This window comes from Ylistrum balloti, unplaced genomic scaffold (genome assembly GCF_031769215.1).
Source record: "Ylistrum balloti isolate Yb309-2 unplaced genomic scaffold, AGI_CSIRO_Ybal_v1 Utg370988, whole genome shotgun sequence".
NCBI classification, from domain to species: domain Eukaryota; kingdom Metazoa; phylum Mollusca; class Bivalvia; order Pectinida; family Pectinidae; genus Ylistrum; species Ylistrum balloti.
Window position 1 is genome coordinate 383,757 of NW_026782553.1, and position 25,256 is coordinate 409,012.

Genomic DNA, 25,256 nt, shown 5'->3' on the forward strand with positions numbered 1-25,256 from the left:
GTTTAGGACAACATTCGGTATAAATGACACTTTCCAATATTGTATTATATGTTATATATACCATGATGTTGACCCAGTTCTCTAAAATGTTTAAACACGTCAGGATGGTTCCATATACACACGCAATCAGTTCTCATGTCCCAATGGACAACACTATGGTACTAGAGCTTATGATTCTTGTCATGGTGTCCACAATTAAAGTCAGCTACTGCTGATCACATTCACATAAAAAATGAGTCCTTTGGAGGAATGTCACACATCATTACACAATAAAGAGTCTTTCAATAATATTGATGAAAACCCTATCCTTTACTTGTAACAAAAAAAAACTCATCCTATATTGCTTAATCATTTCTTTTAAAAGTGGCTGATTTTAAGTTTTAATATTGCACTCATTCTTTTTGGAGTTGACAAACATTGTTTAAAAAATGTTTCCTTTTATCCAATTCTGATGTTGCATCGCAAATATTTACTAATGGTTACCATATTTCATTTCTTTCCATAATATCATCATCATCTCTTTTTTGACTTATTAACAGTCTAAGTTCTCCAATACCGATTCCATATTCCTTCACGATTCATTGACACTTTCAATGTTTATTCCTTCCATAAGAACGTTCTTTTTAACAATGATACGTTCTTTGTAACAATGATTCGTTCTTTGTAACAATGATTCCTTCTTTGTAACAATGATTCATTCTTTGTAACAATGATTCCTTCTTTGTAACAATGATTCATTCTTTGTAACAATGATTCGATCTTTGTAACAACGATTCGACAGGGACAAGATAATACATTGTATTCCAGCATTGATATACTTTGTATTTACGTACATTAAAATTATTAGGTAATTTGGTACAGAAATGTTAATGGTAATGATTTCTTCATTAATTATTCTCCATAAATGTCAGAACACAGATTTTTACACACATTTCAGAGTATATACATGTAACCCATCACTTGCTCTTGTTTATTTCAGGGTCTAAATCATTCATACCAGTGTGTTTTGTGATAATACCTTGAGGAGTTTGGAGGTCTCTAATTATTCATACCGACATTTGGTGTGTTTTAGTATCAATAATCATTGGTGTCTATGTCATGTTTCCACACCACAGACTGAGTAGAACATAAACTACCTTTCTCACACTACACACTATCCGGGTTTGGCGTCAGTTTCTTCATCAAGACCATAAACCAGAGAATCTCCAGTAGATTATATAAGGATGAAAAAACTATGTTGTGTATGTTACGAGTTTTATTGCACTAAAACAATAATTCTACAGTACAGTGTAACAATTCAATATGTTATATATATGACAATAGTGATACTTTGATAAACTGCCAGATTATTTTTACGTTAATGCTGGGTTTTTGCCTATTCAGTGACGATAGTATCAAGGAAGTAATAAAATACTGGCAGATAGGACAGTTCCATAACAGGTTTGAAAGGTAGCAGTTAAAAAAATCATTATAACATGTTTCATTGTATGAAGGATGCAGATTTATATCTACTAACACTAAAATACAGTGGCTTCTTTACCTGGTATATCACAGGCTCTCTCTGATTACGAGTTTAACATATTCCTTCATAATCCTTATGAACTGCATCCTCTCAAATGTAATTCCTGATTCTAATTTCCTTTTCCAGCACATCACTATTCTATTCCAGATTCAATATGTTTTATATCCATCTGGTAAATCTTTATTTCAAGACGCCACAGACGTGTATGGAAAGAAACTTGGAAACCAGTACTGCCTCTCTGGTGTCGCCTGGTCATCTAGCCACGCCAAACCTTCCTTTACCATAAAGTCCTGGCAAACAAGGTAAAGTAAAGAATTAAACAATCGCACATAAGTCCTTGAAAAAAATGAAAATTTTTTTTTAAGAATAAGAAATTTGAGTGGGGGGAGGGAAATGTACTTCAAAATGTTTCCGATTCTCCTAGAAATAAAAGGTTTAATTCTTGTTTGTTGATTACTGCTCTAAATACGACATATGGTATGTGCAACAGGTTCATACTAACCAGAGCTCGCACAGCTCTCTCCTCTTCCCATTTCAGTCTTGACAGCAAGTCTGCTTTTGTAACAAAACCCGAATCCTGTAATACCAAGAAATGTATATTACCTCAATTATTTACATAAAAAATCATTCATCTTCAGTTATGCTCAAAACTTTCTGAAACTTTCCCAACAGGCCAGATCAGTTCATTAATCTTCAAGACTATCAAAGCAATTCATTCACATTCACAGCTACTAGAACAATTTATTGACCTTCATAACTAGCAATTAATAAAACAATTCCTTAGCTTCCAAAACTTCTAAATACGACATCCTGACCTTAAACCTTTATGACCAGATTAAAGAAAGAATGGTAAAGAAACACAGTTCAGATTTCATGACCAGATTAAATCATTCTTTTATGTTCAAAAATGGTCAAAGCAATTCATTGTCCTTCATGACTAGTAAAAAAATCTTTTAAACTTATTCATAATGAGGATAAAACCTTTAACTTTCAATTTTATGATAAGATTTTAAAAAAATTATCATTGTTTATAAATAGTCTAGACAATACATCATTAAACTCCATTAATTCAAACTCAAAGGAAAAGAAACTTATTGGATTATTCACAAATGTATTTAATTATTCACAAATTTACTTGAATTTGATGTATTCTCTATATTTAGGTTATTTGGTCCATTACAAAGCCTGTGTATTCTCTTTATTTTAAAACTCTTTGTTCTTCGTTAAAGGGATGGTAGATTAAGATTGTATGAGTTTGAATAGATATATTGATTGATGATTGTTACATACTAAGTGACCTGATACCTGGGACGGGTGCAGCCAACATGACTTTCCAGACCAACACAATGTGTTTATAAATGGCTTCAGGAGTGAAATCTAGGTGCACTTCAATGCTGAGTACTCACTTTACGAGGTCAATTAGTAAAGATTGTTGATAAACAAGTTGAATAAGGACAATGGGATTATCACTTAAGTTCTATGTGATTGAAATCTCTGTTTGCCAGAGGCAAAGAAAAATGACTACAGTTACCATCTTCCCTACTAATATATATTGATTTACAAATTCATTCAGGTTTGTTATAGACATTAAAAACAGGAAATCATGCCTTCATTGATAATCTTATCCATTCATAACTCTGAATTAACAATGAAAGGCTATTTATTCATTTAAAAAGATCAGCAATAAAACTGAATTAAGTTTATTTCATCATATTTGAAAAACACAGATAATAATTATTTCCCAGTTATATTTAGGCCTTTAACACTACTGATAAATCTTTAAAGGACAAAATAGCTGCATGATATAGCTCAATGCATTAAAGGATTCTACTGTATTAAAGTAAATTGTATTAAGAAGTGCTATTCAATTGTTTTTGTACAATGCTAAATACTGAATGATACATATACAATACAGAAGTGAGAGATGTTCCGCATGGTGTTAAAAAATGTGTTAACAATATATATTCCGTTCCACATTCTGTAAAAAAACATATGTAAACAATACATTTTGTAATTTGATGATATCCAGGAATTTAAGTATCTAATGATGAGTTCCCAAATTGTTTCCCTCGTGAATGTAAAGTAACAGTATATCAGCTCTCATCCTTCACCGACATTCCCAATTATCACAATTTTTGTGCAAGAAGTCACCAACTGACAAATTAACTCATAACATATTTGCAGGTTGACATAATTATTGGGCAAGTTTTACTGTTGTCATAGTAATCTCATTAATAAATATTCTTTTTCTTTAAGCGATCAAAGTTGGACTTTTTCAATGCTTATTCAGTTTTACTTTGTTATTTGAGAAAGTTACATTACTTACTAGGATTGATAGAAGATTTACATGGCAGGTGTTGCCAATGAAGCCGAGGACACTTACTATTCTGGAACACCTGGTCTTATTCTCCTTGTAATTTTTAAGAACTCCCCATGTAGATCTTTCTTTTGTTCATATTTTGTTCTAGTTTTAGTGCCTTTGAGTTTGGATGATGATCATGTTAACATGTTGGTATTTTTTTTGTTTTTATCACTCAATTTTAGATATTTGCCTCAAAAACAATTTTAAGGTCAGTTATCCTATTTCATTGTTTGAAGTTTTCAAATGATTCTCTCTGTAGCTTTGAAGACCACTGTGATGGAGCAACTGTGTAGGAAGTATATATACTCACCTGTGCTTGCTGTAGAAGCATCGTGTGGTCCATGCTGAGCTCCCCAGGTACACTCTGGACTAGAAAGGTACGTCCTACAGGTATTACAGTAAACCCGTTACCTAATACCTTCAACTTTTTAATTGCTCGTAAAAGATCATCTCTGCAAAGAAAAAAAAGTTGTTCAGATACATGCAGTATCCCAACATATGACAAAGGAAAAAAGTTAGTATTGATTAATGACTTACATTGTACAGTGAATCAACACTGAAAACAAGAAGTGTGCAGTTGTACAAATTGTATCCTGTCCTTAAAAAGGTTTTATATGGCCACCGTTTTAATGTTGTCACCATAATCTCGTTGAGAAGTATTCTTTTTCTTTGGCTGATATAAAGCTGGACATGTTTGACTTTATTGTAGACCATGTTCTCATTCGCAAAAGTGACATTACTTACTTGGATTGACAAAGATTTACATGGTGGGTATCGTCAATGAAGAAGACGTTTACTTATCTCAAATAAATGGCCTTACATTCCATGTACTTTTCAGGTGTCTTTATGTAAATCTTTCTTATTATATTTTGCCCTAATTTTATTGAATTTGGGTTTGGATTATAAATGATTATGTTCACTTGTTGGTATTTTCTTGTTTTTTGAAATAAAAAAATTGAATACCATTAAACCTAAAACCAATCATTTTTGTTTTAAAATCATTAAACAAAAAACGTATAAACAATTATTCAATATTTCAAAATCAAAACTTTTTGAAAAAATTTTGGTTTCAATTCTTCCTAAAGCTAACAAATGACCTGGATCTGTAGATATACCAGGTGATCTTCACAGCTCAATATTAAAACAACACAGAATAACAAAGGGTTTACTACATTTGTAGGTACTTAACATGCAACACATCAAATTCAACATCAAAAATCTTTCCTGTTACCAGGTAATGTGACCTTCACAAGGACAAAGCTTCTTAGGACCATTTTCTACTTAGATCCAATCCTCCTTGATGAAACAGTCATTCACTGTTAGTCAGGATTGACAACTCATTGAGGACAATTATGATGTTAATCACCTGCAATTTATGTCTTAAATGTGTCTGTCAATATCTGTAAACCCTCAACATGAAGGTGAGGTACAGAGTGGTAAACACAACAATAGGAAACATTTATGTCAATGGTACAAGTCTCAGTAGATTTTCGTCAGTAAAAGCTCCATCAGCTTGTAAGTGTCACTTCATACAAACATACTAATGCATATCCCTGAAGTCCTTAAGACACAGGAGTATCTCAATCTGTATCTCAATAATGTACACTTTTATCTGTCCACATAGACTAGATGCAGTTCTGGGACTCTCAGGATTTCCATGAATTTTAAACATTATGAGTTAAGGTTTTCATTTATGGGACTTATTAAGTTTTGGGGACAGTAGAAAATTATTCTGTTTTCATTTTGTGCGAATATCTGTCTATCTGTCCTTCAAATATACATTTGTCTTTCTGTGTCTGTCTATCTGTCTCTGCTTTTGCGCGGGTTATCCATTCATACTTACATGCTAATATCCTGACTTTTCTTGCTCCTGGATTTCACTAACCTGTCCCGAAGTTCTTCTATACCAATTAGACCTTGAAATGGCAATAATGGTGAAGTGAAAATCGTTATGTTCTAAAAGTTAAAGAGTAACAGCAAAACATTGTGAAATACCACTGCAATATTCCTATTCCAGAAAATTACACTGAAATGAAAATCTCATTTATATTATTGTTGGTCCTGATGAAGCCTCCACGACAGAAGCAAAACTAGTCGACGAATTAGTAAACCCCCAACTAATCAGCATTGTGTGAGTATGTTTTGATTCGTACCCTCTTCATTCATATTATTATTGCTGTATGCAGGTTATGTCAGTATCTGCCTGGGGTTAATTTTGTTTCCTAAAGACTAAAGTTTTCCTATACATCACAATATATATACCACACTTCAATTGTGTCTTTTGTATTGACGAGGCAACAATACAGAACATGATATGTACAATTCTGTTATTTGGTTCTTGTGTTTTAAACAATACATCAATCTGTTTTGTATTGGGTGATCACATTCAACGTAACAAGATAACACAAAATGTGACCTTATCCCCTACCCTGCACCCCTATCTAAAGGATATTCATAAATTTGAGGATTACTTTAATTATAAAGTTCGGAAACTTTGCCAATGATTCTTGTTATTTTTCTACAAGCAACAGAAAAGTAATAACAAAATAGAAAATTCCTCCAGTAACAAAATGCAAGAAAGCAACAGCTTGTATAAAGTGTCCAGTACATGTAATTCTTGAACAGTTTCAGTGTTATGCTCTGGAAACCATGAAATTTTCAATTAAGGCTTATTGAAATTTTTGTTCATGGTAACTCCTCCATAGCAAAAGACATGACCAAAATACAAGCCTGATATAGCTGTTCAAAGTTCTGAGTAGTTATCGTGAAGGTTTCAGAGATCTGGAAAATGTCCATGCATGGACAGACGACCACACAGATGCACAGAGACCAATTAAATTTTCTGTCTGAACATGTTTTACTGAAGATAAAAAGAAGAAAAAATTACGTGATATTGTCAATAAACAAAGTAATATGTGGCAGTGTTTTGACAGACTATAAATCTTATAGGTCTATTGTCTGATATTACAGGATATAACATCTAATTACAAACCAATGTATATCCCTTACTGTGATACAACTATAAAAATGGAAGTGTCCTTGAAACCTTGCTGCAGCAGTCTATGATATACCAACTCACTAACACAACACTTTGTATTACTGTGTACAATACAGGTTAATATATCCCCTCACTAACACAACACTTTGTCATACTGTGTACAATACAGGTTAATATATCCCCTCACTAACACAACACTTTGTCATACTGTGTACAATACAGCTTTATATATCCCCTCACTAACACAACACTTTGTCATACTGTGTACAATACAGGTTAATATATCCCCTCACTAACACAACACTTTGTCATACTGTGTACAATACAGCTTTATATATCCCCTCACTAACACAACACTTTGTATTACTGTGTACAATACAGGTTAATATATCCCCTCACTAACACAACACTTTGTCCTACTGTGTACAATACAGCTTTATATATCCCCTCACTAACACAACACTTTGTCATACTGTGTACCATACAGGCTAACATATCCCCTCACTAACACAACACTTTGTCATACTGTGTACAATACAGCTTTATATATCCCCTCACTAACACAACACTTTGTATTACTGTGTACAATACAGCTTTATATATCCCCTCACTAACACAACACTTTGTCATACTGTGTACAATACAGCTTTATATATCCCCTCACTAACACAACACTTTGTCCTACTGTGTACAGGTTAATATAATAACACAACACAGCTACAGCTTTATATATCCCCTCACTAACACAACACTTTGTCATACTGTGTACAATACAGCTTTATATATCCCCTCACTAACACAACACTTTGTCATACTCTGTACAATACAGGTTAATATATCCCCTCACTAACACAACACTTTGTCATACTGTGTACAATACAGCTTTATATATCCCCTCACTAACACAACACTTTGTCATACTGTGTACAATACAGCTTTATATATCCCCTCACTAACACAACACTGTCATACTCTGTACAATACAGTTAAATATATCCCCTCACTAACACAACACTTTGTCATACTGTGTACAATACAGGTTAATATATCCCCTCACTAACACAACACTTTGTCATACTCTGTACAATAAAGGTTATCCTGTAAGGAGACCCAAGATAGATGACTTTGATACATGTTCAAGGTCAAATACCTTAAATCCTTATATCCAAGATGATCATCAACTCTAGTCACAAATTTATAATTACTTGGATGAAATGTTATTAATATTGTAATGAAGTGGTGATCACCTTTACTGCCTTTTAAGGGCACAGAGTTCAAATATGTAAAAGCCTTATTATTTACGACACCCTTTAGAAATTGGAATGTTTGATCTGTTTGCTGCTGCAATGAAAGGATATGACATTAGGGATTAGAATTTACTATTAAGGTCATTTCATCAAGAATCATTTAAATTCTGCCATTATGATGGATGATAAAAGAGACCCAGAGAGGTCTTGGTACAGCCTTTGTTTGATCTATACATGAGAAAATTCCTCACAAGAAACAGCAATGAAATGCTTGAACTGCAAATTCCAAGATGTTTGATAGGCAGCCATTTTATTTTCCTTTTCAATCCAAAATCAGAAGGGTACAACTAGGGATCCAGAAGTACCTCATAACAGAGGAAATATGAGAAAACATTTATACAAAATTTCTCAAATTCAAAGCCTTGATGACCACCTGAGATAAGCAATATTGAAACAAAGCTTAAAGGGTAAGTAGCTTTCAAGCGTCATTGAAAAGAAATTATGACATTAATGAAAGTAAGCCAGTGGCAATACCTGCATACCATCAAATCTGTCATTCTATACCAAAAGTTCTTACAAAGTTATTTCCAATGGGAAATAAACAATGTTATGCTCAAAATGCAATTTTTCTATATAAACTAGAGTAAACTTTGCTCCTTCCCAACAGGGAAATGTGAGACCATGCAGCCATGAAATTAACAATTTTGGTAAAGCACCTGAAGACGCTTCCATCCATGAAGACCATTTAATAATACCATATCTGGATGTTGAAAAGAAGATTTTTGAAATCTGAGTCAATTTGACTCCTTTTGGGCATACTATCAAGCCCATATCCTTTGCTCATATTTCTAACCAAGTTTGAAATATTTCCAATGGAAAATGAACAAATTATACTCAAAAGTCTTTTTTCTCCTTTTTTATAAAACCCATAGATGAAATACACGATTGTGGGTTGGCAAATTGTGTCTTGTCCCAGTCAACATAAAAGGCACAAAAAGGAACATCAAAATTGAAGAAGGATTCAACAAGTACATGTACTTCTCAAGAAATAATATTTAACTTTTTTTAATGTCAAAATCCAAGATGGCCACTGGTTAGCCATTTATATTTCTAATTAGTTCCAAATTTAAAAAGTTACATATGAAATTTCTTAAAGATCCATCATATACTTCTTATGAAATAGGGATAATAAGAATTGTTTTAAGATGATTGATGCACAGGTGGATGACAGACCTGATCATGGACTGGGCATTGTGTACCATCTGAAAATGAGGACTATGAATTTAACAAAGAGCCATGATGCATAGAGTTAAATGTATGCTCTTCCGCCTTAATCCTAATCAGTTTGACCATGACCCATTTACACTGTCAGTAAGGTGAGAAAAATATTACAGGCAAGATGTGATACTGGCCAATCAATTTCTTGTTCAATAATGATTTTGTAACAAAGCTATTATTTTGTAATTTAGTTACATTTTCATAACCTTCTCAAGGTAAATAACTGATGAAATTGGAGACAATTTCTTTGCTTTCAATACAAGCCATCTTTGGCAAGACTCGTAGGCAGCCATGACATCAACATATTATCCCCTAAGGTTATGTTAGAAACCAATTAAAATTCAATAATTTAGGAAATTAAAAAAGCAATAATGTTCTGAGAAGTTGCATAAAATCACAAAAATAAAAACAAAAATAGATAGATAAATTCTAACAATTATATACATTTACAAATGATGATGAAAGCATGACTATGCTGAAAGGATGTATGCATCCTTCATATTGTCTTAGAATTATAATTGGGAATTATTACAAAACTAATTGTTCTTTTGTTTCTATGTCAGGACAGGAACACCAAATGAATAAAACATTATTTCCCCACAGTAATATCATTTGTCCCTGATCTCAAACATGTTACATTAATTCTTTCTACTTAAGTTAACTTCACTCCCAAAATAGACATCAAGCATGGCATTAAAGCTACACATCTGAAAAGACAAGTAATAAAATTCTAACTTGTTTTATTCTAAAATTACATGATTTGGTTAATTACATTGGATAGGAACACAGAAGTCCCTCAAGTCTGATATGATGTTGATAATTGTTTTTCCTGTTTGTAACCATGGTAATGGATTGTGGAAATGATGGTTTAAAGTCCTTCAACGTAGTCAAATGACAAATTATAAACTCACATTAAAATATTGCAGTGGTTAATGTTTCAGGTTTGGTCATATACAAATCTCTTAAATGTCAAACTCTGACATTTTTTCACCGGTAAATAAAATGTGGGAAAGAATAAAAGTAAAATACAAATAGCATATATAAGCAAACCCTTAAAAATTACCAAAAAAATATACATGTTTTCTTTTTTTTAAGTGTAAATGCACAAGTAATATATCTATACACAGTTTACATACCCACATAAACCTACAAATGTTTTGATGTGAATACATCTTTAATCAATCTCTTATCTAGCATGACTGGTCAGTTAGATTTCTAATTATATTAGAATATATGCTGGTGTATATGTAATGTGTGTCGATTCTGGAGTATTAACATCTTAACCATCTTCTCTCATACGTAAAATTTGCAAAAGTTATATATGGAAATTTCCCTAAAAATTGCACAGCACAAAAATATCCTAACATGCATATTCTAAAGCTACTTCCAATAGTTTAGAAGGTTCTTGGGGTCAATGTTTGATGAGTTCGTGGATGGTCTTTGCTGTATCATTGTGTCAGTGATCACATCAAATATTGATAGGAAATGCTGTTTGATGTTAACAGTACTGAGCTTGATCAAAGTATAAAATTCAGCCGTAAATTGAAATAAAAGATTTCTAGCATATTTCATACTCAATGTTAACAATAGATTCTACAAACACATAGTGGCCAACATTGTTTATCTTTGTTTATTGTTTATCAGTTGAATCATTTCCTTTCTTTTCTCTTATTTCTCTTCTCTCCATAACTCAAGTATACACAACTAGGGACCAATTAAGGCAAAACTACATACCAAATATGAAAATGAACCATACAGTTTTCTAACCAAATAGTGATAACAAGCTTGTCAAAATCCAAGACAGCCATCTGTCCTGATCAGTCCGAAAATCAAAAGTAAACAAATAAGGATCAACTGAAACTTTCAGAAGAAATTTGAGAAAGATTCATCCAGTACTTCTCAAAGAATACCCATAACCTCAATGGTCCAAATTCCAGATGGTCACCCATCAATCATTTTGTTTTTTGAATGGAACAAAATCCTGGGAGCACAACGAGGGACCAAAAGGAACCATCAAATGGAATTGGAGAGTGATGTATTCAGTAATGCTTTTCAAGAAATGACAATTTACGACAAGAACTGTACAAGTATACATTAATCACGAGAATACAAATTCAGGGTGAACTGGATAGTGCATTACCTGATTGATGTTGGCATGTAAAACATATAGACATGAAATAGCACAGCTCTGTAGCACCAATGATGCCTAAGCATAGTTCTCTAAAAGCTGATAGTACATCAAAACAGAGTTGTCTCCCTTCCCATACACATTTATTTGAATGTATTACCAATAATAACTGTTAGATCCTTAATTCAGAATCAGTTGATGCTGTGGACATCTAAACTTTGCACTAAAACAAAACATAGTTTTGTCGCCAACACAATTTTTTGAAAATTAACTTAAATACACTAATTTTTAGATGATCATTTGTAATTGCAATTTTGCAAGGTGTTGAAAAAAACTGTGTTTTACCTTCATCACCATGCCAACAAATATCATGATGTCACAACATTTAAATAATAACATCAAACATCGACATCACAACAAAGGTAGGATCGCCCACTGCGGCACATACAGAAATGTCTGATGTTAACAATAACTGCAGGTATTTGTGAAAAAATATTCTCTTTAAACAATGATAGGCTGATTTAATTGTAACAGTTTGATTTACACTTCAAACTTATGTGAGTGTGTAATTAGTAACATTTGGTGTATAATAGGGGAGGAAAGGGCAACCAATGCATGTCATCTGGCAGTTTTTAGTGTTTGCATGTTTCCTAAGCAAACACAGAGTTACAAAACATAACCCATTATTCCTGTGAGAACATCTCAATTTATTTCCCCAATAAGGGATGAGCCACTGTGATTTTCACACATCCTACTGGACAATGTAATTGTTGTGTATGTCAGTATTGAAAAATAAACATGATACCATTAGGCACATTTTGCAGCTTTTGTTCTCTGCAGAATTATAGGGCAGCATCGCAGAATACATTAATGTACATGCTCATTTTATATCTATCATTGAACAAATCAGAGTGCCAAGCTGCATGATTTTACAAATTAGGGTTTGTAAGTTTTGTATTTTTCAGTATTATTTCCACATACAAAAATGTTCTGTCATATTATACAGGGATAGCGAAAATGTATTTAGAAAATACTGCTATATAAGCCTAATGGGAAAGTGTTAATATAATGATCATACATTTTCAAACCTTGTACTCTTGTCAGGCAAGGCCTGTTTCATATCACATAATCTTGTATATAAAAAAAAAAACACAAAAAAAAATCATAATATATTCCCACAACATACTTGATAACATAGACTTGTAAATTACTTCACACATTTACAAAAGAAAATTACACACAGTGCTTTCATTAACTTCTTTCAGACAATTTCCAGAACCAAAAAACACAAATGACTAGCTCAATGGCAATCAACAAGAAGTGACTTAATTTCATTTACTTGACTCCCAATTTCTGCTTATACAATCTAATCTGAGGTCTCAAGAGCCAACTAAATGCAAAGTACAAGAGGGCCAAAGGGCCTGTATTGTCCACCTGGTTTGGTTTGATCACAATTACTTTATCAAACAGAGGAGTAATGACTTCAAAAGTGTAAAGCATATTGCCACCCTTTGATGAAGCACTTCTGTTACACGGTGGTCACTTAGGATCTGGTGAGCTAACAATCTAACAGTCTCTAGACTACATGTATGACTCTGGGACTTACAAGGTAACGTATGACTCTGCGACTTACAAGGTAACGTATGACTCTGGTACTTACAAGGTAAGGTATGACTCTGCGACTTACAAGGTAAGGTATGACTCTGGGACTTACAAGGTAACGTATGACTCTTACAAGATAACAATCTAACAGTATCTAAGTGACTCTGGGACTTACAAGGTTACAATATAACTGTATCTAGGTGATAGGCATGACTCTCGGATTTACCAGGTAACAAGAGGTCCATGGCCCTTAACGGTCACATGACAATTGACGAATGGATAGACAAACAACAGAATTTGCTGATGGTGGTCTGATAAATTTGATGAATTCAATTTTGAACATTCCTAGAAAGTATCAAAACCTCATAAATGGTAAATTCTGTGCATGAAAAACAGTTGCACCATCATGTTACAAAATAACTATTGTGGTTACCATGTTGAATCAAATATTTGAATTTAAGAATTATTGGCCAACCCCACTGATGTTACGACATGTATGACTCTGAGACTTACAAAGTAACAATCTATCAGGATCTCAGTGACATGTATGACTCTGGGAAGCAATTGTTCATATTCTTTAGTGGCAGTGAAATGTTTCCATGAAATGATTTAGGTACTTGCTGCCTGGAACAGAACATACTGTCATCTTCTATATCAGCAAATCCTCTTATTCTAAGGATCTGTGTCAAATCTAGACAAATTACTTAAACTGATTGATTTCTCTGATTTTATTCCTCTGCCAACAAGTAAGCAATACACACAGCACTAAACAACATCCCCTCACCCAAGGATACTCCACACCACAGTGATCATGAAAATTACTTCATCCGTACAGAAAGCGAAGGAATAAACGTATTTGAAGGAAAAGTTGGAAAATGACAAGCTAAAGCATAAATTGAATATGTATGTTCCTGAAAAGCTTTGGTCGAAATCTCTGATCAATTTTAAAGCTGAAAATTAACTATACAACTGTAAAAACAACTTTTTTAAGGTATAAAAATATTGTTTATTGCCTTTGCATATGAGAAATACCAGGATTAGGAACCCTGAGCTCACTTCTCTTTCAACATTTTGCTTTACAAAGGATGCTTCTTTCTCTTCATTTACTCATTCAATTTTATTTCTTTTCATTTGCTCTTTTTATATCTATACTTAAGTTAATGTTTTACTTAAACTGTGTAATGTCTACTTAATGCATCTGAAGATAAGTAACAGTGTAGGCAAACCAGAAATTTTGAAACCTAATGACACATCAATTAATGGTAATAACCTTTGACACACAATTTAATGGTGGTGACCTTTGACAAATCAGCTGAGAGTGATGACCTTTGGCACAGCAGTTAATGGTTGCTAAGGTTGTGCTTACATAGAAATTGTATAATAACCTATGAATGCTACCTCTTTAATATACCCAGAGGACAAGGTCATTAATAATACCAAATGTAATTGTTTTTTAATTTGAACATTCCAGAAAAGATAATGACAGGAGATGGAAAACAGCATGATTAAACTAAGTTGATGTCCTCTCTAAGCACTTCAATAATCCCTACAGTACATTTGCCATCATACAACCTTCTACCAGCCAGACGATGACACTCCCTTTGAGACACTTTACTGATGTCACAACATGAAATAGGATGATCACAGTACCCGTAGTATCGATAACATTGACAGTAATGGTATATCATTTGGTTCAATCACCACAACCAGCAAGACCGGACAATTCCCAATTTACATAATATTTTTCATCCTATTAAACTTTCAATACCAATCTTACTTCAAGCAATTATTTTCATTCGAGACATTTACTTACAGATAATTATGTCGGACATTAAACATAGTGTACAGCTTCTAAAAAAGATGATCCTGCTTTCACATCATATGTACATATAGAAGAACAACAGTTGTTGTTCTTGTGTACACAAACAACTTTAATGCTTGTACATGAGCAGGTTATGTCCTAGACAACCCAAAAAAATATCTCCCATTCTGAATAGTATATAAAAAATATTGCCACCTATGTTCCTTCAATGGTGTATTTCGGCAGTTATTCAATCAAATACCTTTCACAATATAAAAAGGAAGGTAATTTTGGTACAAAACATAGTTAATGACATAATTATTCTTGTATATAACATGTTATATTTCCTGATTCTAACAGGAAAATTTAGGCTCATATCTTGATATTTGTATTTACTTACAGTTGTAGTAATTAGTATCGCAACCTATGATATATATCTGATATACCAGACTGCACACTTATCATTGTTAAGCAAATCAGCCAATGGTAATGTCTGTTCTATATTCCGCATGTAGACATTTGACAGTAACAATTTGAGTGACACAAACAAGTACATGTGTTTGCCTATACAAAATGTAGTTTTCAATCAGTCAAGAATTAATTCCCTCTCAACCGTTCTTGATTTAATCTAATGAACGTTGCTTGGTTTTGTTTGTCTTCCTTTTCCAGTAACCATATAATCCAGATGTAGGGCGTTCTGAGTACCAGATGCAGGTATCCTTACAAATACATTTGTGAAAAGAAAGACAGACTTTGAGTTGATGTTGTCTGAGTCAGGAGTTAAGAAAAATTTGTTGCCAATTTTACTGTACGTTTACGCGAATGTGTCCTTAAGTGTAGCTAGGTAGACGAGATCCTAGAGTTGGGAGTTATAAATGATAGATAATTTACATTTGTTTGAGGCAATCAAATTCACATAAAATTATTACAAATTGCAATCACAATGATCACATCCTCATTTACCTTTTAAAATTGAACGTGGTATTACAGATCAGCACAAATGGAAGACACCTTAGTACATTATAACATGCAGAGTAGTGTTTCTATTTATAGATGTTAGTATTCTCAGGTTGCACTAATTCAACAAAGTAATAATAATTTAAGTTCCCAATATAAAATCTCCAGATATTGTTTATTTCATTTTTTATTCAGCTTACACCTCAATGTTAAAAATACATATTTAGGAAAATTGATTAAAATTCTGTTTTCATTTTTTGTAAACCTGAACAATGATTTTGTAACGACAACCCTTGGTAACTACCTGTAATCAAATTTCTGTTTTCAATTACTTTTCTTTCCCTCTCTTACAATTAATTAAGTATAGAGAGTACATATAGCAATGATATAATGAATACTGATTGTAGCTTGTAGAGTAAAAACTAACCTGATCTATCTCATGTTAAAAGTTGATTGGTTCCAAATAACAAACACACACACTAGCTATTTGTTTTTATAACAGCTATTTACATATATTTCATTTTAAGTAGCTGTACATGTAAATTTAGAGAAGCAAATTTTGTTGGCATTTTTCCAATTTAAACTGATTCAACAATTTCAAAATCTAACTGTATTTGCACAAAGCCAATACTTTTCTCAGCAAAAAGCTCAAACGGCTTTATTCTGCACCATTTTTAATCAGATTAGGAATTGATATTATATACAGTATATGTATAGTTACAAAAAGTTTTACATCATGTAATTATTTGGGTACAAAAAGTTCTAACTTTTAATGCTACACTGGAACCTTTCTGATCAGGGACCTTATGTAGCACTAAAAAGTTACAAAAAGTACAAAAAGTTACACAATCAGAGGTGATAGGGAAGAGGTACAAAAAGGTATAACTTTTAGCAGCTACCAAAACAGATACTAAAAGATATAAATTTTAGCAGCTACCAAAACAGATACTAAAAGGTATAACTTTTAGCAGCTACCAAAACAGATACTAAAAGGTATAACTTTTAGCAGCTACCAAAACAGATACTAAAAGGTATAACTTTTAGCAGCTACCAAAACAGATACTAAAAGGTATAACTTTTAGCAGCTACCAAAACAGATACTAAAAGCTTTAATTTTTACGGAGTACTAAAAAAGTACAAAAAGGTACAAATTTTAGCAGCTACTAAAAATCATTTATAGCCAACTATAATTACAGCTCCTGCATAGATATACTTACCTAAGGAAAGCAAAAAAGGGCACATTTACCAGAAAAAAATTATTGAAATGAAAATAAAGTCGTAAGTTCACAGCAGATTTATTGATTTACAGATTCTGATCACATATATATATATAAATATATAAATATAAAAATGTTTTAGAGAGTAAAAAGTACTGCAGACAAACATTTGTCTACAGACAGATAAATGGATCAGACAGAAAACTTTATTTCAGAAAATTTCCTGTCAACATGTCAATTTAATTTCAGAAGGTATGACAAGCCTAATGATCCAAAAGAAATTCATATACTTCATTCATTGCATTTGTCGTAGTGGTAGAATCTGGATTTTGTCTCCAATTCCTACATGTATAAACTATAGGTATAACTTACAAAGTACCTTGATATAACCTTCATTTATCCTGTCAGAATTTTGCTTTTACAAGTATTTTTCCATGGTAACACTGCCACTAACTCTAAACTTACTGGGATGGGAAAATGTGTTATTCAGGACAAGGTAACCTCATCAAAAGGCAATAGTTTACAGAGAAAATAGCAGTTCCTCGCAATGGAATTCTCTATTGATAATAAATAATTAATTTTAGTGTGAATCAAGTTAAAATCTGCACAAGAAAGCAACATGCTTTTGGAATGTAAATACAAAAATCATTCGTTAGTAATATCCCTTTTTCAAAAATAAGTTACTACATTTATAAACATCATAAAAGCCATAACACAGTTCTAAGCCTAGATAAACCTTAGAACGTCCACTGAATGATTCAGAACAATGATTGATATTGTATGAAGTGCTGAAGGCATTTCAAGGCCATATCTTCTACACGATAAAGTGAGTTATGATGCCACAAAACCAGCCATTAGAAACCGTAGACAGGCAGGCGCTACATTTCTATAATGGTGCAATACCCCAACAGAAAATTGGCAAAAAACTACCAAATTCGACCTTAAATAAAGATAGAATTTCTCCAAAGCTTTTATTACTTTCCTGTGCTTCAGTGGTTAAGTTACCTGTGGATCTATTCTGGTTTGAACATTACAGTACAATGTATACATGTATGTAATAATTGAAATACACATTATTTGAAATTGGTACTTGGAGGTTTTTTTTAACTATAAAATGTTAACATTATCAAAATGACTACAGCATATGGTGTAGAATATGTGTGTGTTCTATTTTACAATCTTAAAAACAACTTATTTATGACCCATATCTGGACATTCTGCGGGCAACTGTAGTCATCCATAGTTTAGTCTACAACTTAAGACACTTCTTCTGGCAAAATAACATCTTTACTCTCAGCAGTTCCCATTACTTCCTGACAGAAATGAGTGCAGCAATGTTGGAAAATGAATCATAAAATTTGTTTCTTTCAAATATCCTGTTTTGGTTTGGTAATAAAACCATTTACTATAACAAGACAATATAGTGAATTACAAGTCCTCTACCGACACATCAACTCACAAACGTGGACCTATACCCCAAGTATGAAGTTCCAGTGACTAGTACTATTGGAGATAATGCCAGGAAACTTTTTCATTGATGTAGGTCAAAAGTCAAAATATAGGTCAGAGTGAACTTCTACTCTTGATACATGACATACCAACTCACCAAAATGAACCCTTATACCAGCTTTGAAGCCCCACTGACAAGATAGCATATGGTTAGCTGGAAGGACAGACACAAACCTATAGTCCCCAGTTCCGAGTAGGGGACTCATGAAGATATAAGCCCAAGACTTTGTTTATATCAAACTAATTCTTCCAGTGAACCTTTCCAAGGCCTATTTGTAGCCATTTTTATGAAGATAAACTATCCACAAAAACACTACATATTTCAATAGTTATCTATATATATTGACACAGTCATCTTTTCTTGCCATGAGCATCATTTCATACACTAGGCAAAATTATCAACCAGGATGCAGCAGAAGAGAGACTAACTAAGATGCAGCTGAAGAGAGACTATCTTAAACATTAGAAAGCAAAATTGAAGTCCAAAGCAGGTGGTTGGGATAAGACTCCCATATGTTTTAACAAAAACAAGTTGATGCATGGTATTTAAACTTTATTTGCAAGTCCTATCTCTCTCTCTCTTGATTGAAAACTTCATTTCATATCATTTGAATATATTTTCAATTTCTGCTTTCCTTTCTTCATTTATCACATCTGCTATTTTCACTATATACATATTGTATAATACATTAAGTAATAGAGTAATGAATACTATTAAACACAGTACATAGAAAGGACTTCAGCTTTCTTCTATCTTTTCATTCAGGTGAGGTCAATTAATGTGATTTAAGTGGTACATACATTAATGTAGGAAATGGATTTTTCATGATCATTGTCTCAATTACCTTCTTTATTAAGGTAAATTACGTAAAAATAACTTCAGTTAGACTGACATGTTCTCTCTCAGCCAGACACAGTATCTATTATACATGTGTGAACAGGTGTCACTTGTAATAGATATATACAGTATACATCACTCTTTTTCTTAATTATTTTCCCACTTAACATCAACAAACAAAATGATATAGGAATAGTAACTGAGGGTTTCTTGATTAATTACTTACATAATAGCTAGCATTCTAAACAACTCTTCATTACAGACTAAATGTTTATGTTATGTGTTTAAAAGTATAAATTAGGGTAGTTAGAAACAAAAATTAACAACGGTCATGGTACAGTAAACCCCCCGCTAAACCTCACTCCCCTACCCTCCCTAAAGTTTACCATCCCAGATATAATTTTTGTTATTTGTGTGTTTATATGAATGAATCTGGGTGATTAGAAAAATCAATGTTGGAAAATATCATTAAGTAAATTATTTACCATGTCCTTGCCCCAGTTGAAAACAAAATGCAAAGTGGCTTCACTTTACTATGGAGGGATTCATTTCACCATAATAGTTTGGTTAACTACAGTTCACTTTACATTTGATCTTGGTTTATTTCCCCCATGCTTCACAATACCATGCTACACCGAGATCTCTTCTGTTCATTGGTTAAACAATGTTACCTGTATATACACTGCAGATTGATTCTAATGTATACTGTATTCTGTTATCGGTTTCTTGTAAAAACACTTCACCCATGTTTGTAAACTTAATGCATTTTGGTACTGTTTTGATGTTGATTTAAAAACATGTCTATTATTTTCCAAATGTGAATTTCAAAAAGGATGACAAATTTATTATATTATCAAAATTTCAACTCTTAACTCATGTACTCTACTGCATAAAGTTTAATAATATACAATATATTTATGTAACACGTCAGGGCTCAGGTTAACTCTTTTATAATCACTTCAACTATGCCTAGCATCTGAAAACATCCACTCAATACTCTTTGACACTGAGCAGATATTATGTATAGCAATATAATTTTATCTTCATTCAGCAAACAAATGATTTTTATTTTTTTCAAAACAATTGCAAATTTTATCACAAAACAATAAAGTAGTTTTTCATGGGCTTATTGCTTGTGTTAAAACTATTCACCACATTCAGTGTTTCATTGAGTATTCATCATAGTATTTAATGGGAACAACTAGTGCATGTATATATCTACAATTTCTACTCAGTGCAGGGGTGAATATGGTTAATATTTATCTGATCAAGACAACAGAACAAGTGGACTAGTGATTAACCTGTGCCCCGAATGACAATGTACCTACACAGTCATTATTTTATAATTGAACACAGAAGGTATTTCCCATTTCATGCATTATGTAAACTTACTGCACTTTTTCATAGAAATAATTTCGAAGGAAAACTTAATACAAGTTCCAAGAAAGATAACTCTTACATTTCTCACTTCCGATTGCTACATATTTGAGTGGTTACAATCTTATTTCAGTGTTGATATGCGTTCAAGGTGCCATTGTACATTAGAAATGATATGTAGCTGTCTTTTTTTATGAGTCACCAAAAAATGAACTCTTTTTATAATGTGGTTTTCCAGAAAAGGTACCAAACAACATTATGTACATGTCTGATTTTTTTAAAATCTGATGCTTCCAAACTTAAATTAGATCAAGTTATTCACTTGATAACAGTACTCCATCCTGACGTATCTACTGTTAGCCAAATATCAGTACCCTTGGTCTTATGAAACTTTTGAAGATCAGGTTTTAACATGTCTGACCTCTGTAACCTTTAAGATAGGACGTTTCCAATAAACTTTGTTGATCTTGCAGACTGATGCTGGATACCATGATATGAAATATAAGATGACCTCGCCTTTTTTAAGCTACAAGAGTGGTTTAAATGTTAGTGAAATCCAGATCCAGAATTGTTACTTTCAAATGTAATTAAAACTATTATACTAATTAAACAAAAGCTATGAATAGCTATCTTACCTCCATTTCTGTGACTTGTAGCTATACACACTTCTATAATTTGAACACCAATTTCGTAGTAAAAGTCGCCAACTCCCAACATTTCTGCCCAGAATCCTTTACTGGCTGTAACAAAAAGTCAATACATGGGTAAATGGGAAATAATTCACCTCACATCAAATATGTAAATAATATTTATTTTCTGCTTTGATTGATACCATGGCTGTATAAAACTGAAATTCCTTTCTCATCAACATATATACAGTGAAGTCCAATATTTTCATGAGGTACAAATTTCATGGTTTTTGACAATCAATTTATGTTGATACTTATCTTATTTTTATAGCAGCAACAAAATCATTAATACTAAAAATAAATCAGTAGTTTTAAATGTTTATTCAATTGTTGACACAAATTTGTTGAATAAGCCACACTATAACATGAATACAAATGAAACACACATGCCAGAGGGTCCACTCCTATCGAAGCACACATTTCCTGGAATTGTACCCTAAATTCCGGATCTTTTCTGATGTCTTCTTTGTGTTTGGCAGCAAAATCTTCCAAGTTTTCCTTAAACTTTTCCATTTGTTTTGCCATCTGTTAAAGAAAGATTTTTTCACATTGATGCAAGGTGCAAACATTGAAGATCTGACTATGAATATCTATACTTTATGTGTGTATATACAACATAGCTGTTAATAAGTACAATCTTTTTACAAGTACATGCATGTAAAAGTATGAAAAATGCTACCAAGTTTCTGCTTTTGAAATGAAACAACATCATTTTGAGTATTTGAATCATATGTAAAAGATTTCAAACTTTTATGGCACAAGTTGATAAAGTTAAATTTCATGATACTTGGAGTACATATAGTGTACATTACCTGTGATACCTGGTCCTCTGCTATCTCTGTTCCCTTGTCTTTGTAACGAGCCTAGAGAATGGAAAAATACACAAGCTTGTAACATCAAATGAAATAAAGTAAATTAGTGATATAGATTAATTACTCAAATTATCACACTTTATAAAATCAAAAGTGCATGTCATGATAATTGACAATTCATTGCAGGCTCATAAATATATAAGTTACTGCTACATATATTTCTACATTGAAATAGAACCATAAACAGTAAGAATTCTATTGTAAGTAAAAATTGTTGTAGAGTCACATTCCCTAAATCATTACACAGAGCTGATCATCCAAAAAAGTTTTTATCCACTTTTTTGTAAATATTATTTAAATCTTATCAATCCAACTGTGCAACCACAAAGCTATATTAAAGAATGTCAAGATTTGCCAAAAGAAGCAAGTACACTGACTACAAGGATGTCATAGAGCATAAACTATGAACTGTATACCTTATGAACAAATCTAATAACAGCAACTGTCAACAGTTTTAATGTTCCAACATATGTACACATATTTTTTTTTCGGAAGATTTTACATGGTATTCATGATGACTTAAAAATCATATTCACATGCTCTTACTCTCTCTGATTTTACATTAAACTGATTATCAACATCACTATCCTCATTAAACATCATCATGACCCATAATTATGGCATCATCATCATCATCATCATCATCATCATCATCATCATCATCATCATCATCATCATCATCATCATCATCAAAATCATCATCATCATATCATCATCATCATCATCATCATCATCATCATCATTATCACCACAACTGAATCCTATATAGGATAGAGGACATAAATGTCAACACATACGTACATATTTGACTAGACATTTTCATTGGTTATCAACCCATGTAGATAGTAAAACAAATCTTCATGAACATGTATATACATGTACTTGTATATGGTAGTATCTATGAGATGATCAAACTAAGTTCAGAAATCTGCAATTGTCTGATTTTGAGCTGACGGCTAGTTACATGTACAATATATGGTCAAAAGGAACCATGGTTGGATGCATTGAATAAAAAATATTTAAAGAGTGAAAGAACAGAGGGAAAACACTTCACCGATGAGTGCTCTAAACAGGAATTGAACCAAGCTGCAGGTCTCTGGCGTGATAATCAACCATCTCTACCAACTCGGCCAAAGAAACATGCTCTGTCAGGTGAGTGACAGAGATCATATTTAACACTATATACAAGCAACACCACCCTGCTCTGCTCCTTTTTGCAAATGTAATATACAGCAGTTTTAACTTTCAAAATGTCAAAACTTAGTAAATAATTCAATTCTTAAAATCTACAATATATACATGTGTATACATATTGTGTGAACTTTGACATGATACAGTTTAGTGTAATTCAAGATACATGTAGTTCTCCATGTCCATTGCACATATAACCTACATTGTATATACAGGTACTGTGAGAAATGTATCAATACACTATGAACATTTCTATACGTTCACGTACATCTATACATATATGTATTTGTTCTGTTTGTTTACCATGTACAATGCCTGTCACGACACACATCTCATCATGATGTATACGTTATTAAGGATCTCAGCGGTTCATTAACAACATTTTTTATACTATACATACCTGAGCCAGATCCTTCTTTTTGATAGCACCAATTCCATGCCCCCGTCTGTGCATGACTGCTATACAATAATAAGCGAATTAACTGTCTGATGCCAAACAAACGTCAACCATTCATTACTTTCCGCAAAAGATTTCGAATCAAGGGGAAACTACTCGTACATAGTAGAATCCTACTTTCACTTTCGGTATGACTCTCGCTGCAACAATTCATTTCATCCTTACAGAAACAACAACTCAATTCCAACAGACTCTTTAAATAGAAATTTGCCTCAATAAGATCAGAGAAATGAAAGAAGAAGTTGGCATACCCGTAGATCGACTATTTCTCTGAATTTGAAGACGAAGAATTCGAAAAATCTTGAAAATAACTTTGTCAACTTTCTTGATAAGATTTCTGAAGAGATACAGAATTGAAGACGAAATTGTCATCAAAAATATGCCAAACAGTGAAGAACTAAATATTACAACCAACTCTCAACTTTTCAAACACTCTAGGTTTACATATAATAATTCCAGCACTATCGTATACATGTATTGCTGAAAGTGACATGCTGGCAGAACCATTCTTATTGGAGGCTGCCAATAAAATGAGAACGATAATAACTCAACTGGGCTATCATAATCGGAAACTTGTCTAAACAACATTGATAAACAATCAGTATAGGCAGGGAAAAAACGACAAAACGTAACTTCATAGGGACAGTTTAGACGAAGCATTAGATATCTGTGTTAAAATTGCAAGATATATAGGTGAGGGAAAATGTCAAAATGACGTCTGTACGTTAAGCAACGTTATATGGGTCCTTTCTGTAAAACATTGGTTATTCCGTTAAACACGTCACTGGTCGGAACACATTTTGAGTATTCCTCTGCAATTCGGTCGCTACATCTAAAAAAGTCAAAATGTACCACGAAGAATTTAATTTGAAGCCTTAAGATCCTAATAAACGTGAGAGAGATGACCTTTTCGACTGTCAAATCTCTGGATGATAAGTAAATAAATTTTTTAAAAAAGTCTTCAAGAGGGGAGCTTTTGAAAAAAGACTCGACAAGCGTGGATCTCCTTCTGAAATTTACAGTGTGAAGAGTATGCCAGATATATATCTAATTTATTTGGTGTAAAGAGTACATTTTTAACTGTGATATTTATGAGTAACAGACACGCGACACCAGAGGCATAATTCAGTTTAACATCAGCGTTTACGACTATAGTTTTACCACTGCATGAAAGCCGACACGTCGGAATATTGTAAATAATCAAAAACAAG

The 25,256-nt window shown here is 32.7% G+C and overlaps 1 protein-coding gene across 1 annotated transcript; it reads right to left on the reverse strand.

Annotated features, from left to right (window-relative positions):
• Nucleotides 1–1,252: 1,252 nt before the first annotated feature.
• LOC132559876 (vacuolar-sorting protein SNF8-like) lies at nt 1,253–24,097 on the reverse strand. The gene is made up of 8 exons (XM_060224507.1): nt 23,989–24,097; nt 22,338–22,388; nt 21,912–22,050; nt 21,472–21,576; nt 5,728–5,800; nt 4,195–4,336; nt 2,025–2,099; nt 1,253–1,812 (listed from the first exon to the last, which is right to left on the reverse strand). The coding sequence occupies exons 1-8, from the start codon at nt 24,040–24,042 to the stop codon at nt 1,708–1,710; spliced, it is 744 nt and encodes a 247-aa protein (XP_060080490.1). The 5' UTR covers nt 24,043–24,097; the 3' UTR covers nt 1,253–1,707.
• Between the last annotated feature and the right edge of the window lie 1,159 nt (nt 24,098–25,256).

Bases quoted from the DNA above. Each gene is read 5' to 3' on its own strand.
- LOC132559876 (XM_060224507.1), bottom strand. From the start codon at position 24,042: ATGCACAGACGGGGGCATGGAATTGGTGCTATCAAAAAGAAGGATCTG. The intron at 22,389-23,988 runs GTATGTATAGTA...TCCATTCTCTAG, and splicing joins AAAAGAAGGATCTGGCTCAG to GCTCGTTACAAAGACAAGGG. The intron at 4,337-5,727 runs GTAAGTATGAAT...TTTTCTTTGCAG, and splicing joins AAAAGTCAGGATATTAGCAT to AGATGATCTTTTACGAGCAA.